The sequence below is a fragment of the Aulonocara stuartgranti genome, assembly GCF_965226115.1.
Source record: "Aulonocara stuartgranti genome assembly, chromosome: 14".
Lineage (NCBI taxonomy): Eukaryota > Metazoa > Chordata > Actinopteri > Cichliformes > Cichlidae > Aulonocara > Aulonocara stuartgranti.
Window position 1 is genome coordinate 11362844 of NC_138950.1, and position 17570 is coordinate 11380413.

At 38.9% G+C, this 17570-nt stretch overlaps 2 protein-coding genes across 5 annotated transcripts; both read left to right on the top strand.

Annotated features, from left to right (window-relative positions):
• Window positions 1-6598: 6598 nt before the first annotated feature.
• LOC309686974 (odorant receptor 131-2-like) lies at window positions 6599-8452 on the top strand (the record flags this gene model as incomplete). Its single annotated transcript, XM_082501644.1, has 2 exons — window positions 6599-7552; window positions 7630-8452. Exons 1-2 carry the CDS (start codon window positions 7515-7517, stop codon window positions 8450-8452), a joined length of 861 nt encoding a protein of 286 aa, XP_082357770.1. The 5' UTR covers window positions 6599-7514.
• LOC309687948 (odorant receptor 131-2-like) lies at window positions 7721-16752 on the top strand. 4 transcript variants are annotated; one of them, XM_082503278.1, is made up of 3 exons: window positions 13168-13445; window positions 13529-13553; window positions 14474-16752. In XM_082503278.1, the coding sequence occupies exon 3, from the start codon at window positions 14499-14501 to the stop codon at window positions 15462-15464; it is 966 nt and encodes a 321-aa protein (XP_082359404.1). In that variant the 5' UTR covers window positions 13168-13445; window positions 13529-13553; window positions 14474-14498; the 3' UTR covers window positions 15465-16752. The 4 variants fall into 4 exon arrangements, with proteins under 4 accessions (XP_082359406.1, XP_082359404.1, XP_082359403.1 ...); XM_082503280.1 differs by lacking the exons at window positions 13168-13445; window positions 13529-13553 and adding an exon at window positions 7721-7747 and having other exon boundaries at window positions 14498-16752; XM_082503277.1 differs by lacking the exons at window positions 13168-13445; window positions 13529-13553 and adding an exon at window positions 13611-14292.
• Window positions 16753-17570: the final 818 nt, after the last annotated feature.

Sequence of the window (17570 nt, forward strand, 5' to 3'; positions counted from 1 at the left end):
TACTGGAAGGAAATTCTATAAAATTGTGATAAAATGTCTTTATCATCTCAGTTTCATTTTTTAACACATTATCATGAAATCATCTTAAACTGCACTCTGGTTTAAAAAGTTGTCTTGATCAGCACTGGGGAAAATGTTCCCGATCTGAAATTAGTGAAAATGACCTTTTGAGCGAAGGATTTATTGATAATTTTGACATTAGTAATTTAATATGTAAATAAGATTCAAAAAATGAACTGGCTAAATCTCTCGGACTGTCTGTGAAAACAATCATGACCCCAAATGTTTTAGAGATCTAAGGCTGTTAAACATAAACCAGCAGAGACTAAAAATCTGTGCCAGAACCATCAGACAAGATTACTCAATTGTGGGAGTGAATTTAACGTAACTTTAATGACGTTTGAAGGGACACATCCTCTCATTCTTTCAGTGAGGATTTATGATTAACAGGGACTGAGTTGCATTCAAGGTAACTCTAAATGCTTTTTGGCTCTCTGTGAGTTAGTTGGACTTTATAGCAAATATTTAAAATTGTATGGTGTCAGTATTAAAAAGAAATACTTGCAGGAGTATCTGGATGCAGAACTTTTGAATGCATATGTTGCACATATTAAGATGAATTGAAACCAGTGTAGCTTTGTGAGTTTGTCTTTACTGCAAATGTATAGACATTGTACAAATGTGTAACAACGCACTATCTCACACAGCTCATTCAGGCTCACTGCCTTTGTCCTGCAGATGTCGCTGTGATTCCAAACACGGTTTTTAAACTGTTTTTAGGAGCAGATGATTTCTCTTTTATTTTCAGATTTTAAAATACTGACTTCACAGTAAAACGTAACAAAATATTGCAAATATATATATATATATATATATATATATATATATCGCAAAAATATATTGCATTATTTGCTCAGACTGAACTTATTTAATCAGAAACAGCATCCTTGACAACCCCATAAATCTGATGATATTGGTGAGCACATGAACGCAAATTAATCGTTCTGAATGAATCCAGGCTGTATGTATGATATGATGAACAGAGGGCGAAGACTGATCTCAGATCAGCTGAGAGCCTGCTCCAAATGCAGAAGCGGTACTGTTCAGCAAAAACGGGGAGACGCAATTAAAGTCAATGGAGAGGCTTGTATAAACCTTATATGTATGATATTATTAAAAAAATGCAGAAAAAATAGATTTAAGGTTTTTGTGGCTTTATTTCACTATGTTGGATGCAGGATCACTGATACAAAACATACTAAGTCACTTCCCGCTAATTTATACAAATAACTCAATAGTTCTTCTGTGGAAGTGTTTCTAATTTTGTGAAGGAATCTTTTGGTCACGAGAAATCAAACTTTGGCTTGATTGTGTCGTGGTCTGGGTGAGTGCTGGGGTTTTTCCACTGAGCCACAGTTCCACCCCTGGGTGGATTCGCTGCTTTCCTGCATGTCTCCACACCTGCTGGCAATTGAGCTGCCAGTACTTAAGACCAGCGGTCACCACTCCTCTTCGCTAAGCCTTCAGCTAATCACAGTTAGTGCGGGTCAGGGGCGGAGCGTGGGGGTGGCTTACTGGGCTTAAGCCCGGGTTGTTTTGTCAGAAGCCCGGGGTCTTTTGGAGTGTAATTTTTCATAGTTAGATGCCTGGCTGACAACTGTATAAAACAAAAAGTACACACAATATTCGAAGCACATAGTGCACACTGTGGGAATTTACGACTGTGCGTGAATCCCCCCTGATATTGGTATGATTCGAGCTCAGACACTAAGCAACTGAGCGAGGGGGCGGGACAGCTGCTGCCAGCAGTGAGTGCGCTGTTGGAGAAACGGAACCAGCCATACTAAGGAGAGCTTAAGTTTGACCAGGTACCAAAGAAAATCATTCGTACTGTACAAATAATGTAAATATGACGGTGCATCACGAAAGATTGATATCAAACTGATCACTTGACCAATATTACATTACTTGCTCTTCGAGTGAATCAACAAATGGCGAAATGAAAAGCCGAACAAATGCTGTTTCTTTAGAGAGTCTTAGCTTACGTGTGTTTATTTCATATTTTCAGTTCTTACCCTCCCCGACTAAATCGGTTTCAGTTATGCACTGAAACATAAGAATGGACATTAGAGGGTTCTTTCAAAGAAAAAACTCAGGTAAATGTTATTTTATATATTATGCTTTGTATGTTGTTCAGTATATTTCTATGCAAAACAAGAGGGATTTCAGTACACGGCAGGATATTCACATTTGTAACCAGATATTTACATACACTTTAGGGAGAAAACATAAAACATTTTTACTGTACAACATCAATTTAGAGTAAACTTTTGTTTTAGATAAATATTGAAATATATTTTGAATTAGTTAAATGTCAGAATAAAGAGAGAGGGATCTGTCTATTTATTATCACTTTCATCATATTAAGGAGTACATGTACACTAAGTTTATTGTTAATTAATAAGAAAACTCCAGACGATTCCATTCTGAGCTGAAGAAGCTTCTGATAGGTTAGTAGAGTCCATGTGAGTAAGTTGGTGGCACAGCTGTGGATGCATATAAGGCAAAACACAGAGCCTGTTTCTGTGACATGGGAACATCAAGAGATGTCAACCAAAACACCAGGAAAAGAACTGTGGAGCTCCATAAGTGTGGCTCAGTTTGAATACAATTTGATGCCATTTGCTATTAAGAAATACAGATAGTTTCTCTCTTTACTCTTAAAGTTAACAAATATGTTTTTATATTTATCAATCTAAAAAAATAAACATTTTGTCTGATTTGATGTTACAATTAAAAAAGTGTTTTTATATGAAGAGTAAATATCTGGTTTCAACTGTATATTTGATGATTGTCAGCACAAAGAGGGAGAGAGAGGAGAACGAGGACAGAACAGAGGTGGAACAAGAGCAGGTGAGACACACATGTTAGTCAAATGGTTGTTTACCAAAAGTATCACCGTATCATAGGTACTCATGTATCTAGTACCTAGTGTTTCTTTTTAGGTTTGTTATTTTTCAAATTCTGTATTTATTAAGTTCTGCAGGCTTGTTTGCACAACAAGGCTAAATAATTATATAAACTTTTCTCAATCTAAATAGTGGACTTTGGTAGAATTAAAAAACAAGTGTAGTGCAGGTCTATGATGATTTTTAGTGCTATCATCTAGTTCTGATTCTGGTTCTGTCTTGGTTAAGTCCTCAGTAGTCCTGATTTTGAACTGTTGTAGTCCTGTTTTAATTCTGGATCAGTTCTGGGTCTGGTTGAATTGGGGTTTAGTCCCTGTGTCTTGATACAGCCCTGACCTTGTTCTGCCTCGCTGCTTAATTAAAAAACTAGTTTAAGGTGTCCTGCACATGTGATATATATTTTTCCCTATATGAAGTCATTCTTTTTTGAACAAAACTCAAAACAGAGCCTATTAATCTTTCAGTCATTTCTACACCCCCCCCCCCCCCCCAAAAAAAAAAAGAAAAAGAAAAATCCCACATGCATACTACCCTTTGGGCTAAGCCCCGGGTGTTTCAAATGTCTGGCTCCGCCTCTGGTGCGGGTCACCATAGTAGTTCACTGAAAGAGATTTTGTTTGCAAGAGGATTATCTTCAACCTGTGCTTTTTCTTCCATCAGCTATCCTGTTGTCTGCCACCTCCATCTCCTGGCAATACACACTTTCATCCTGAAGCTAGTTTGGCAGCTCTTTGCGTCACAGCACCTCTCGGATTCACTCACCTGCCTGGTGAATGTTTCTTTATGGTTCACACTCACCAGGATTTACAGACTCAGTCACTAAAACTTGTCTCCTCTCTTTCTAGTGTTCAGAGCCTCCAGGTCATGTTTCCTGCCCCTTGCCCCTGTACATATCCCCTCGTCACAATTCTCTAGTGCTTTCGTAAATCTAGTGTTTCTCATAGTTTAGCGTCACTCCTGTTTACCACCGTAATTGAATTCCCATGTTATTCCTCATAGCTCACAGTATTTGTCAGGTACGGAAGAGGATTAGGGCCACTGGAGAGGAGAGAAAAAAAAAAAAGAATTCTGACTTTAATCTCAGAATTTTTTTTTTTTTTTTCCCCCAGTGGCCCTAATCCTCTTCCGTAGTCAGGCCCTAGGAAATAAAGTTCTGTTTATTACGCTCGTCCGTGCCTCTGTGTATGATCTGCATTTGAGTCTGGTTGTCGGGTTCGGCCTTGGCCGTGACAGATTGTGGTGGATTTTTGCAGTGTTTGAGCTGGAATAAGCTCAATATTTATGGTATTTATATGAGATACGGGTTTCCTGAAATCAGTCTAATATTCTAATTGATACTTTGCCCATGGAGGACTTTGGCAGATGTTAATTTAATACTTTATACCCAGAATTTGTATCTTTTTTTCATATTGTTCCTTTCGTCTGGTGAAAATAAGGTTTTGTGCATAAAAATGCTATTTTTATTATTGAGTTTTTATTTTCAGTCTGAAGACCCTGTTTAACAATACTGTATCTTCACACAGTTTTTATGCCAAAGTATTCGACCTGCACACAGAACTTTACAAAAGTCCAGCGGTCGCAATGGCCAACCCTCTGGTGGCTTGTACTTTGATCAGAAGTCTTCATTCAGAGTGGCTGAATGTTGTCTACAGCAATGAAGCCCTCAAGAACCTACAAGGCTGCCCCTCTGCCTTCTTCAAAGACACATCTGTCCCCTCATCTCTGCTGTTGCCACCCAACCCCTCCCCATTCACCTTTTGCCTCTCTGCTGTCCAGTCCTCAGGTCCAGTTACAAGGAGGAAGAGGCTAATCTTGAAACTGGAAGACCTTAAGACTTTTCCCAAAGGTCTTCCCAAAAAGTTGATTCTGTTCATCTGGTCGTGACGTTTTCAGTGGGAGAAACATTTCGTCACTCATCCAGGGGACTTCTTCAGTCTCAGCCGACTGTAGGTTTCCCCAACTTTATAAACAGAACATTTGGATAATGACTGAAACCGGCACCACTGATTAATAATGGGTGGAAGGTCAGTTTATTGATCATTAAAATGCAAATTGATTAGTCACCACTGATCAATGGCCACGAGTACCATTCACAGAGAGTGACTTGTACTCAATGGCTGCAATCACAGTACTGTAAGATGGTGAAAGATGTACCCTTAGGCCCCTCCTCGATTCAGAGATGGTCTTTCCCTTTTCATGTGTCCATCCTCATCGTTGGAAGACTGTCCACTGGCCTGTAGGTGTAAATGGACTGCGGAATCCTGGCCTGACGAGTTAGCTCTTCTGTGTTGTGCCATCTTCTTAGCTAGAGGTCGTTTGGTTTCCCTGATGTATAAATCACTGCAATCCTCCTGGCACTTACTGTAACAGCATACGCTATATTACCATATTAGAGGCCAGATCCTTGGACCAGATTTTGCTGCAGTGTGTTTTGGGGTTGGAAAGCAGAGGAAACAGAGTAATATAAGTGGCACTCACAGCAACTGTTGAATTTGCATATCAGAAGATGAAGAAACTGACCGTACAGCCCATTGTTTGTCAGTGGTGCTCATTTCAGGCATTGTGCATATGTACTGTTTATAAAGTTGGAGAACCCTGCAGTCAGCTGAGACTGAAGAAGTCACTTGGCTGAGCAACAAAACTTTTCTCCCATCCAGATAAACAGAATAATTTAGAGGGGGTTTCCATACCTGGATGACTGAACATGCATCAAGACAATGTAAACTCTGTAACTATAACACTGACAGTATTATGAGGGAATTGCTTTGCTGGTCCAGGTAAAATTGCACTGCATGTGGCACAAAATGAGTCCTGCTTTATTACATTGTTAGTAAGAAACACTTAAAGGCCCATGTTTTACTCTTAGCTCAGAGTGAATATGATAATATAGTAAACTTGTTTTGTACTAAACCTAAAAGCTAGATTAAACTAAAAGGAAAAACTATGAACAGACAAATTAAAAATACTTTGATGCAACTGTGTAGAAAATAATTATAAAAAATGATACAGAAGTCTGCCTTAAATTAACCTTTCAATAACCCTACACTGACAGGCTCAATATGAAAGAGGCCTCACCAACATCCCCACATCACAAACTGTCTCTACACTGACTTCCACAGTCATTCTTAAAATTTAGTTGTACATAAATGTGGTCAAATGCCATCGCCCAGACGTTCACAAGCAGTTTATACAAGAAACAGCTGGCCCAATTAACCATGATCATTTGCAAGGTGTCCATTCAACAAAGTCAGTGTAATGTGAGGGCCAAGAGAGAGAGTTGGACCCCAAAAGCAGACACAACAGACCAAGATTTCCAAACACTGAAATCTTTATTCATCACAAAGAGGTCTGGAATAAGAGCAGGGCATTGAAAGGTAATCATGCAGGTGCAGCAGCAACTGTAACAGAAGGAGAGGAGGGTTATAAGCAGGCACTGAGAAAGATCGAGGATATTGCTGGGAGAAGTGTTGAGTCAGAGTTTGCGTGAAGAATAAAGTACGAAGGATCCAGGAGGGGCTTTTGCTGGGTGAGTGTCAATGGAGATGAGTGACGGCGGGCAGGACGGCAGGCAGGTGAGTTCTTTGATCCTTTTCATATTTCCAATGAGCAATGGGTTGGCAGCAGCAGGTGAGTAGTCACGGGTAGCAGATCTGCTCCAGGAAATCCGAGGAAAGAACTGGTTAGTGTGGGTTAGTGTGGGATCCAGAAATGCCAAAGACTGAAGACAAAGAGAACAATAGATTAACACAGGATGTTACAAAGTTTAAACGAAGCATTGAGGCTGATTTACTGCTAAAGAATAGCTGACAAACTGGCGAAGACTAGAGGTGTGAGCTGGTCCTAAATACAGGTGAGCTAATTACTTACGATGCACTGCAGGTGAGGAGAAGAGGACGCATGAAACTGGGGGTGGAGATGGAGCTTGGTGCTCTGAAAAGGAAAAAACAATTTGTAGAAATACAAATTGAGAACATTTTGCCTAATTTGACTGTTGCAACTGCTGCTTTGGATGCCTTGCGATATAGAATCACTTGTTTGTTTAACTTCCTTTCATGGATCCTGAAATAAAAGGTGCTTTATCTTTTTCCCCTACAGTAATCTGTAGTTAATGAGAACCATGATGCTTAATGACGATAGCATGAAATTAATTTATCTCTGGGGAATCAGCACTGAGTCAAACATAAGATAACCGATGCCAAACAGATCAGACAAGAGAAGACCATCTTTGACACTTTGATTGTTGAAAACATGTTGTGTGCTGAGAAGAAGAGAAATCTGAGCTCTTCTGTCAGACAAAGTCATTGTTATTAGGTGAGCGAGGCACTGTCTCATTTTAATGGGTAAATGGTTTGTATTACAGGGTGATTTGACTTTACTGATTATTTTATTAACATGAGGCAGCTAATTTCTGTTGTAAATGTAAATGATAGTATGCATTATGTTTTATTTTATCTTCTGTATATGGAAGTTTAAGTTGTGCTTTTTTTAACAGGTGTGCTGCAACTTAAAGCTGCAGAATGCAGAATCTGACTGAACTTCCTTTTAATGCAACTTCCCAAAAAAGCCTGTCTGTTATCATCAAAGTATGTGCAGTTATCCCCTTCTTCTGCACCTTCTTCTACTGCATTGTTGTCATGCTGCATGTGTTTGCATCTCACAGGCAGTTCCTAAACACTCCACGTTACATCCTGTTTGCCCACATGTTGATCAATGACACCCTGCAGCTTCTGTCCTCTGTGCTGCTTTTCCTACTTGTAATGGGTCAGGTAAAATTTCCCGTTTTCTACTGTTTTCCTCTGCTGTTCATATCCACTGTTACTTATCAGAACACACCTTTAATCCTGGCTGCAATGTCCCTGGAGCGTTATGTTGCCATCTTCTATCCCCTGCAGCGCCCGGCCGCCTGGCGCTCAGGCCGTATCTGGATCATTAATCTTTGTCTGTGGCTTACAAGCTGCATTTTCCTCATAATCGAGTACTCCATCGGAAAGCAGCGTCCTGCTGTAGATGTCCTCTCTACACCTCGACTTTGCATATATTTACTTATCAACTCATCTCCAATCCAAGCATTATTCAGAACTGCTGTGAGTGTGATGTTCTTTGCAGTTGTGGCTGTTGTCATCTTCTTCACATATGTGAGAATCCTGCTGGAAACCAGGAAGCTGAGACAGGACAGAGTATCTGTGAATAAAGCCAAGCACACTGTGCTGCTGCACGGCTTTCAGCTGCTTCTGTGCATGTTGGCTTTCACTCTCCCCATCACTGAAAGTCTCACATTGTTATACACTAACTGGCCAGTGGAAGACATTGCCTTTTTCAATTATTTCTGTTTTATCCTAATCCCACGCTTTCTTAGCCCACTCATCTACGGCTTCAGAGATCACAGTCTGAGGGGCTACATTGGGAAAACATTCCTCTGCTGCTTAGACACAGTCAAGCCCCATTTCAGAAGCAAACAGCAGGACAGCTTGTCTGCTTTATGAAAAAAACAGTTTAGACTCCTGCAGAAAACCTGTTCAGAGTATCTGCATCTCTGTCTGTCAGTTGCCCGAATGAACACTAATGAACAGCAATTTTTTATGCTGTGATTATTTTTTTCATTCACACTGGCCATGAACAGATTCCTTCTTATACTGCACGTGGAACAAACTAATATCATGAAGTGACAGTAAGTGGAAAAAGTTACACTGAAGCGAAAACAAACTCTTTGTATTACTGTTCCTCCTCTAAAGCTCAACATATATACATGTATATATAAATGCTAAATTAAGATATCCACTTTATTTGTCTGATTAATATGTTTCTAAAGCTTCATATTACCTTCACATATTTTTGCACAGAACAGGGAATCTGACTCATGAAAGGGGCTCTGTAATTATCAGGTAAATATTTACAGTAAATAAAAAAAAAAAATTCCAGTGGTAATTTGAGCACATAAATATTGATTTGACTTCTTTTCCTTAAAAAGGCCAATAAAAGGTGTCTAAAATCTTAATAAGAAACTCGTCATGTTGGTCATGTGTTTGTGTCAGATTGCATGTTTGACTAAAAGTGTGATATTTGCACTAATAAATGTTTGACAACTCCATTACATCCCTAACCTACAATAGTTGTTTGAGTTTAGAGCGAATCTCAGAAAATACTTTTTTATTCTTGTTTCAATTTTGTCACTTTGTTAACAAAAATAAGTGCAACACTAAAAGATGTCCCTTTATACTGGAAGGAAATTCTATAAAATTGTGATAAAATGTCTTTATCATCTCAGTTTCATTTTTTAACACCTTGGTTAGTATTATCATGAAATCATCTTAAACTGCACTCTGGTTTAAAAAGTTGTCTTGATCAGCACTGGGGAAAATGTTCCCGATCTGAAATTAGTGAAAATGACCTTTTGAGCAAAGGATTTATTGATAATTTTGACATTAGTAATTTAATATGTAAATAAGATTTAAAAAATGAACTGGCTAAATCTCTCGGACTGTCTGTGAAAACAATCATGACCCCAAATGTTTTAGAGATCTAAGGCTGTTAAACATAAACCAGCAGAGACTAAAAATCTGTGCCAGAACCATCAGACAAGATTACTCAATTGTGGGAGTGAATTTAGCAGAACTTTTGAATGCATATGTTTCACATATTAAGATGAATTGAAACCAGTGTAGCTTTGTGAGTTTGCCTTTACTGCAAATGTATAGACATTGTACAAATGTGTAACAACGCACTATCTCACACAGCTCATTCAGGCTCACTGCCTTTGTCCTGCAGATGTCGCTGTGATTCCAAACACGGTTTTTAAACTGTTTTTAGGAGCAGATGATTTCTCTTTTATTTTCAGATTTTAAAATACTGACTTCACAGTAAAACGTAACAAAATATTGCAAATATACATATATATATATATATATATATATATATATATATATATATATATATCGCAAAAATATATCGCATTATTTGCTCAGACTGAACTTATTTAATCAGAAACAGCATCCTTGACAACCCCATAAATCTGATGATATTGGTGAGCACATGAACGCAAATTAATCGTTCTGAATGAATCCAGGCTGTATGTATGATATGATGAACAGAGGGCGAAGACTGATCTCAGATCAGCTGAGAGCCTGCTCCAAATGCAGAAGCGGTACTGTTCAGCAAAAACGGGGAGACGCAATTAAAGTCAATGGAGAGGCTTGTATAAACCTTATATGTATGATATTATTAAAAAAATGCAGAAAAAATAGATTTAAGGTTTTTGTGGCTTTATTTCACTATGTTGGATGCAGGATCACGGATACAAAACATACTAAGTCACTTCCCGCTAATTTATACAAATAACTCAATAGTTCTTCTGTGGAAGTGTTTCTAATTTTGTGAAGGAATCTTTTGGTCACGAGAAATCAAACTTTGGCTTGATTGTGTCGTGGTCTGGGTGAGTGCTGGGGTTTTTCCACTGAGCCACAGTTCCACCCCTGGGTGGATTCGCTGCTTTCCTGCATGTCTCCACACCTGCTGGCAATTGAGCTGCCAGTACTTAAGACCAGCGGTCACCACTCCTCTTCGCTAAGTCTTCAGCTAATCACAGTTAGTGCGGGTCACCATAGTAGTTCACTGAAAGAGATTTTGTTTGCAAGAGGATTATATTCAACCTGTGCTTTTTCTTCCATCAGCTATCCTGTTGTCTGCCACCTCCATCTCCTGGCAATACACACTTTCATCCTGAAGCTAGTTTGGCAGCTCTTTGCGTCACAGCACCTCTCGGATTCACTCACCTGCCTGGTGAATGTTTCTTTATGGTTCACACTCACCAGGATTTACAGACTCAGTCACTAAAACTTGTCTCCTCTCTTTCTAGTGTTCAGAGCCTCCAGGTCATGTTTCCTGCCCCTTGCCCCTGTACATATCCCCTCGTCACAATTCTCTAGTGCTTTCGTAAATCTAGTGTTTCTCATAGTTTAGCGTCACTCCTGTTTACCACCGTAATTGAATTCCCATGTTATTCCTCATAGCTCACAGTATTTGTCAGGTACGGAAGAGGATTAGGGCCACTGGAGAGGAGAGAAAAAAAAAAAAAGAATTCTGACTTTAATCTCAGAATTTATTTTTTTTTTTTTCCCCCAGTGGCCCTAATCCTCTTCCGTAGTCAGGCCCTAGGAAATAAAGTTCTGTTTATTACGCTCGTCCGTGCCTGTGTGTATGATCTGTATTTGAATCTGGTTGTCGAGTTCGGCCTTGGCCGTGACAGATTGTGGTGGATTTTTGCAGTGTTTGAGCTGGAATAAGCTCAATATTTATGGTATTTATATGAGATACGGGTTTCCTGAAATCAGTCTAATATTCTAATTGATACTTTGCCCATGGAGGACTTTGGCAGATGTTAATTTAATACTTTATACCCAGAATTTGTATCTTTTTTTCATATTGTTCCTTTCGTCTGGTGAAAATAAGGTTTTGTGCATAAAAATGCCATTTTTATTATTGAGTTTTTATTATTTTCAGTCTGAAGACCCTGTTTAACAATACTGTATCTTCACATAGTTTTTATGCCAAAGTATTCGACCTGCACACAGAACTTTACAAAGGTCCAGCGGTCGCAATGGCCAACCCTCTGGTGACTTGTACTTTGATCAGAAGTCTTCATTCAGAGTGGCTGAATGTTGTCTACAGCAATGAAGCCCTCAAGAACCTACAAGGCTGCCCCTCTGCCTTCTTCAAAGACACATCTGTCCCCTCATCTCTGCTGTTGCCACCCAACCTCTCCCCATTCACCTTTTGCCTCTCTGCTGTCCTGTCCTCAGGTCCAGTTACAAGGAGGAAGAGGCTAATCTTGAAACTGGAAGACCTTAAGACTTTTCCCAAAGGTCTTCCCAAAAAGTTGATTCTGTTCATCTGGTCGTGACGTTTTCAGTGGGAGAAACATTTCGTCACTCATCCAGGGGACTTCTTCGGTCTCAGCCGACTGTAGGTTTCCCCAACTTTATAAACAGAACATTTGGATAATGACTGAAACCGGCACCACTGATTAATAATGGGTGGAAGGTCAGTTTATTGATCATTAAAATGCAAATTGATTAGTCACCACTGATCAATGGCCATGAGTACCATTCACAGAGAGTGACTTGTACTCAATGGCTGCAATCACAGTACTGTAAGATGGTGAAAGATGTACCCTTAGGCCCCTCCTCGATTCAGAGATGGTCTTTCCCTTTTCATGTGTCCATCCTCATCGTTGGAAGACTGTCCACTGGCCTGTAGGTGTAAATGGACTGCGGAATCCTGGCCTGACGAGTTAGCTCTTCTGTGTTGTGCCATCTTCTTAGCCAGAGGTCGTTTGGTTTCCCTGATGTATAAATCACTGCAATCCTCCTGGCACTTACTGTAACAGCATACGCTATATTACCATATTAGAGGCCAGATCCTTGGACCAGATTTTGCTGCAGTGTGTTTTGGGGTTGGAAAGCAGAGGAAACAGAGTAATATAAGTGGCACTCACAGCAACTGTTGAATTTGCATATCAGAAGATGAAGAAACTGACCGTACAGCCCATTGTTTGTCAGTGGTGCTCATTTCAGGCATTGTGCATATGTACTGTTTATAAAGTTGGAGAACCCTGCAGTCAGCTGAGACTGAAGAAGTCACTTGGCTGAGCAACAAAACTTTTCTCCCATCCAGATAAACAGAATAATTTAGAGGGGGTTTCCTTACCTGGATGACTGAACATGCATCAAGACAATGTAAACTTTGTGACTATAACACTGACAGTATTATGAGGGAATTGCTTTGCTGGTCCAGGTAAAATTGCACTGCATGTGGCACAAAATGAGTCCTGCTTTATTACATTGTTAGTAAGAAACACTTAAAGGCCCATGTTTTACTCTTAGCTCAGAGTGAATATGATAATATAGTAAACTTGTTTTGTACTAAACCTAAAAGCTGGATTAAACTAAAAGGAAAAACTATGAACAGACAAATTAAAAATACTTTGATGCAACTGTGTAGAAAATAATTATAAAAAATGATACAGAAGTCTGCCTTAAATTAACCTTTCAATAACCCTACACTGACAGGCTCAATATGAAAGAGGCCTCACCAACATCCCCACATCACAAACTGTCTCTACACTGACTTCCACAGTCATTCTTAAAATTTAGTTGTACATAAATGTGGTCAAATGCCATCGCCCAGACGTTCACAAGCAGTTTATACAAGAAACAGCTGGCCCAATTAACCATGATCATTTGCAAGGTGTCCATTCAACAAAGTCAGTGTAATGTGAGGGCCAAGAGAGAGAGTTGGACCCCAAAAGCAGACACAACAGACCAAGATTTCCAAACACTGAAATCTTTATTCATCACAAAGAGGTCTGGGATAAGAGCAGGGCATTGAAAGGTAATCATGCAGGTACAGCAGCAACTGTAACAGAAGGAGAGGAGGGTTATAAGCAGACACTGAGAAAGATCGAGGATATTGCTGGGAGAAGTGTTGAGTCAGAGTTTGCGTGAAGAATAAAGTACGAAGTATCCAGGAGGGGCTTTTGCTGGGTGAGTGTCAATGGAGATGAGTGACGGCGGGCAGGACGGCAGGCAGGTGAGTTCTTTGATCCTTTTCATATTTCCAATGAGCAATGGGTTGGCAGCAGCAGGTGAGTAGTCACGGGTAGCAGATCTGCTCCAGGAAATCCGAGGAAAGAACTGGTTAGTGTGGGTTAGTGTGGGATCCAGAAATGCCAAAGACTGAAGACAAAGAGAACAATAGATTAACACAGGATGTTACAAAGTTTAAACGAAGCATTGAGGCTGATTTACTGCTAAAGAATAGCTGACAAACTGGCGAAGACTAGAGGTGTGAGCTGGTCCTAAATACAGGTGAGCTAATTACTTACGATGCACTGCAGGTGAGGAGAAGAGGACGCATGAAACTGGGGGTGGAGATGGAGCTTGGTGCTCTGAAAAGGAAAAAACAATTTGTAGAAATACAAATTGAGAACATTTTTCCTAATTTGACTGTTGCAACTGCTGCTTTGGATGCCTTGCGATATAGAATCACTTGTCTGTTTAACTTCCTTTCATGGATCCTGTGATAAAAGGTGCTTTATCCTTTTCCCCTACAGTAATCTGTAGTTAATGAGAACCATGATGCTTAATGACGATAGCATGAAATTAATTTATCTCTGGGGAATCAGCACTGAGTCAAACATAAGATAACCGATGCCAAACAGATCAGACAAGAGAAGACCATCTTTGACACTTTGATTGTTGAAAACATGTTGTGTGCTGAGAAGAAGAGAAATCTGAGCTCTTCTGTCAGACAAAGTCATTGTTATTAGGTGAGCGAGGCACTGTCTCATTTTAATGGGTAAATGGTTAGTATTACAGGGTGATTTGACTTTAATGATTACTTTATTAACATGAGGCAGCTAATTTCTGTTGTAAATGTAAATGATAGTATGCATTATGTTTTATTTTATCTTCTGTATATGGAAGTTTAAGTTGTGCTTTTTTTAACAGGTGTGCTGCAACTTAAAGCTGCAGAATGCAGAATCTGACTGAACTTCCTTTTAATGCAACTTCCCAAAAAAGCCTGTCTGTTATCATCAAAGTATGTGCAGTTATCCCCTTCTTCTGCACCTTCCTCTACTGCATTGTTGTCATGCTGCATGTGTTTGCATCTCACAGGCAGTTCCTAAACACTCCACGTTACATCCTGTTTGCCCACATGTTGATCAATGACACCCTGCAGCTTCTGTCCTCTGTGCTGCTTTTCCTACTTGTAATGGGTCAGGTAAAATTTCCCGTTTTCTACTGTTTTCCTCTGCTGTTCATATCCACTGTTACTTATCAGAACACACCTTTAATCCTGGCTGCAATGTCCCTGGAGCGTTATGTTGCCATCTTCTATCCCCTGCAGCGCCCGGCCGCCTGGCGCTCAGGCCGTATCTGGATCATTAATCTTTGTCTGTGGCTTACAAGCTGCATTTTCCTCATAATCGAGTACTCCATCGGAAAGCAGCGTCCTGCTGTAGATGTCCTCTCTACACCTCTACTTTGCAAAAATTTATTTATCAACTCATCTCCAATCCAAGCATTATTCAGAACTGCTGTGAGTGTGATGTTCTTTGCAGTTGTGGCTGTTGTCATCTTCTTCACATATGTGAGAATCCTGCTGGAAACCAGGAAGCTGAGACAGGACAGAGTATCTGTGAATAAAGCAAAGCACACTGTGCTGCTGCACGGCTTTCAGCTGCTTCTGTGCATGTTGGCTTTCACTCTCCCCATCACTGAAACTCTCATATTGCTGTACACTAACTGGCCAGTAGAAGACGTTACCTATTTCTGTTTTTTCTGTTTTATCCTAATCCCACGCTTTCTTAGCCCGCTCATCTACGGCTTCAGAGATCACAGTCTGAGGGGCTACATTGGGAAAACAGTCCTCTGCTGCTTAGACACAGTCAAGCCCCATTTCAGAAGCAAACAGCAGGACAGCTTGTCTGCTTCTTGAAAAAAAAACAGTTTAGACTCCTGCAGAAAACCTGTTCAGAGTATCTGCATCTCTGTCTGTCAGTTGCCCGAATGAACACCGAGCAATTTTTTTTACGCTGTAATTATTTTTTCCATTCACACTGGCTAATAACAGATTCCTTCTTATACTGCACGTGGAACAAACTAATAACCTAAAACCAGTCTTCATGAAATGACAGTAAGTGGAAAAAGTTACACTGGAGAGAAAACAAACTCTTTGTATTACTGTTCCTCCTCTAAAGCTCAATCTGGAAACACAAACAGGCAATATATTTAAAAATATATCTAACAGATCCAGTTTATTTGTCTGACTAATGTTTTTAAAGCCTCATATTACCTTCACATATTTTTGCACAGATCAAAGAATCTGGCTCATGATAGGGGCTCTGTAATTATCAGTAAATATTTACAGTAAATTAAAAAAAAAAAATTTCAGTGGTAATTTAAATATTGATTTGACTTCTTTTCCTTAAAAAGGCTAATAAATGGTGTCTAAAATCTTAATAAGAAACTCCTCACGTTGGTCATGTGTTTGTGTCAGATATTTGCACTAATAAATGTTTGACAGCTCCATTACATCTCTAACCTACAATAGTTTAGAGTGAATCTCAGAAAATACTTTTTTGTTAAAAAATAACTGCACTATTAAAAGATGTCACTTTATACTGAAAGGAAATTCTACAAAATTGTGATAAAATGCCTTTATCATCTCAGTTTTATTCTTAAACACTTTGGTTAGTATTATCATTAAATCATCTTAAACTGCACTCTGTTTTAAAAAGCTGTACTTTGTGAACATTTTCTGCCGTTTTAATCTGAAATTTGCGAACCATAATGCTTTGACCTTTTAATTTAAGCATTATTGATAAGTTTGACATTTAGTAATCACATGTTTAAAATCTTATGTTGTCAGTATTATAAAGAAATCCTTGCAACAGTATTTGGATGCAGAACATTTGAATGCATATAATGATATTGTTTCTTATCAGACTTTGATGTTTACTGCATTTCTTTGAGGATGATTATCACGTGATGTTAATAAAACTGAACACAGAATAGAGCTGTTGAAAGTCTACAGCAGTAGATAAAAAATTTTCTTCTCGGTTACCCAACAAATTTGTTGTAGATTAGTCTTAAAAACGTAATTCCACAAATTTTTAATCTGAGAAAAAAACACCTTTTTTCAGATGAATCTCTTCATCATTAATATCACAGTTGCAGCCTTCCTTACTTTACAATAAGTCATTGTCTCCTGCTTGTCACTTTTGCTGCACATGGCATCGCAATTCAATGGCAATCTGAAAATATCTTCATATTAATAATAAAAGAAAATCTTTACACAAGACTAAAATAGTCTTTACAATGAATTAAATACATTTGAGTTTGTTCTGGTTCGGTTTAACTCATTTTTAACTGCAGGCTGAATATTTAAATAGATCGTTTACAGCAATGTCAAACTTAAAAAAATATTAATAATTTAGCATGTTTGATACATATTTTCGGCACATAATCTCACTTTAGAAGAACCCCCCCACCCCCCACCAAAACAAAAAACAAAAAATAAAGAAACAAATGGGGAATAATTTTATTATAGAGGACAACAGAGATAAAATAAATAAATATGCATACTTTTAAACACAGGATCAGTTCTAAAATCTACTGTGAGATTTGCATGGAAATTTTGAAACCCATTGTGTTTTCCCTCTTTGATGATCTTTTTAGGCAGGTGACCTGTTTTTTTTTTCTTTTTTAGAGAAATTATAACAATAAATATTTTATCACTATTTGTTGTGTTAATAAAATTTCTGAAATGACTTTGCATCCCATACTGTACACTGCTGGTAGATTCATTTCTGGAAAGGTACACACTGCTCAGAATAAAAAGAGGCATGTATGCTTTGATGTCTTTCTGATTTACTTGCTTTCAGTTGTCTTTATAAGTCTGTTTCCCCTCCACTTTCATTGCAATAAACACTATTGGACTCAGTCAAGAATAGGTCAAAGCAGTAATTGATGTCATCAGTCCAGGATACGTCATGGTTTTTTGGTTCTGTGATCATCCTGATGACATTTTTAGCTGAAAGCC

Bases quoted from the DNA above. Each gene is read 5' to 3' on its own strand.
- LOC309687948 (XM_082503280.1), top strand. From the start codon at position 14,499: ATGCAGAATCTGACTGAACTTCCTTTTAATGCAACTTCCCAAAAAAGC.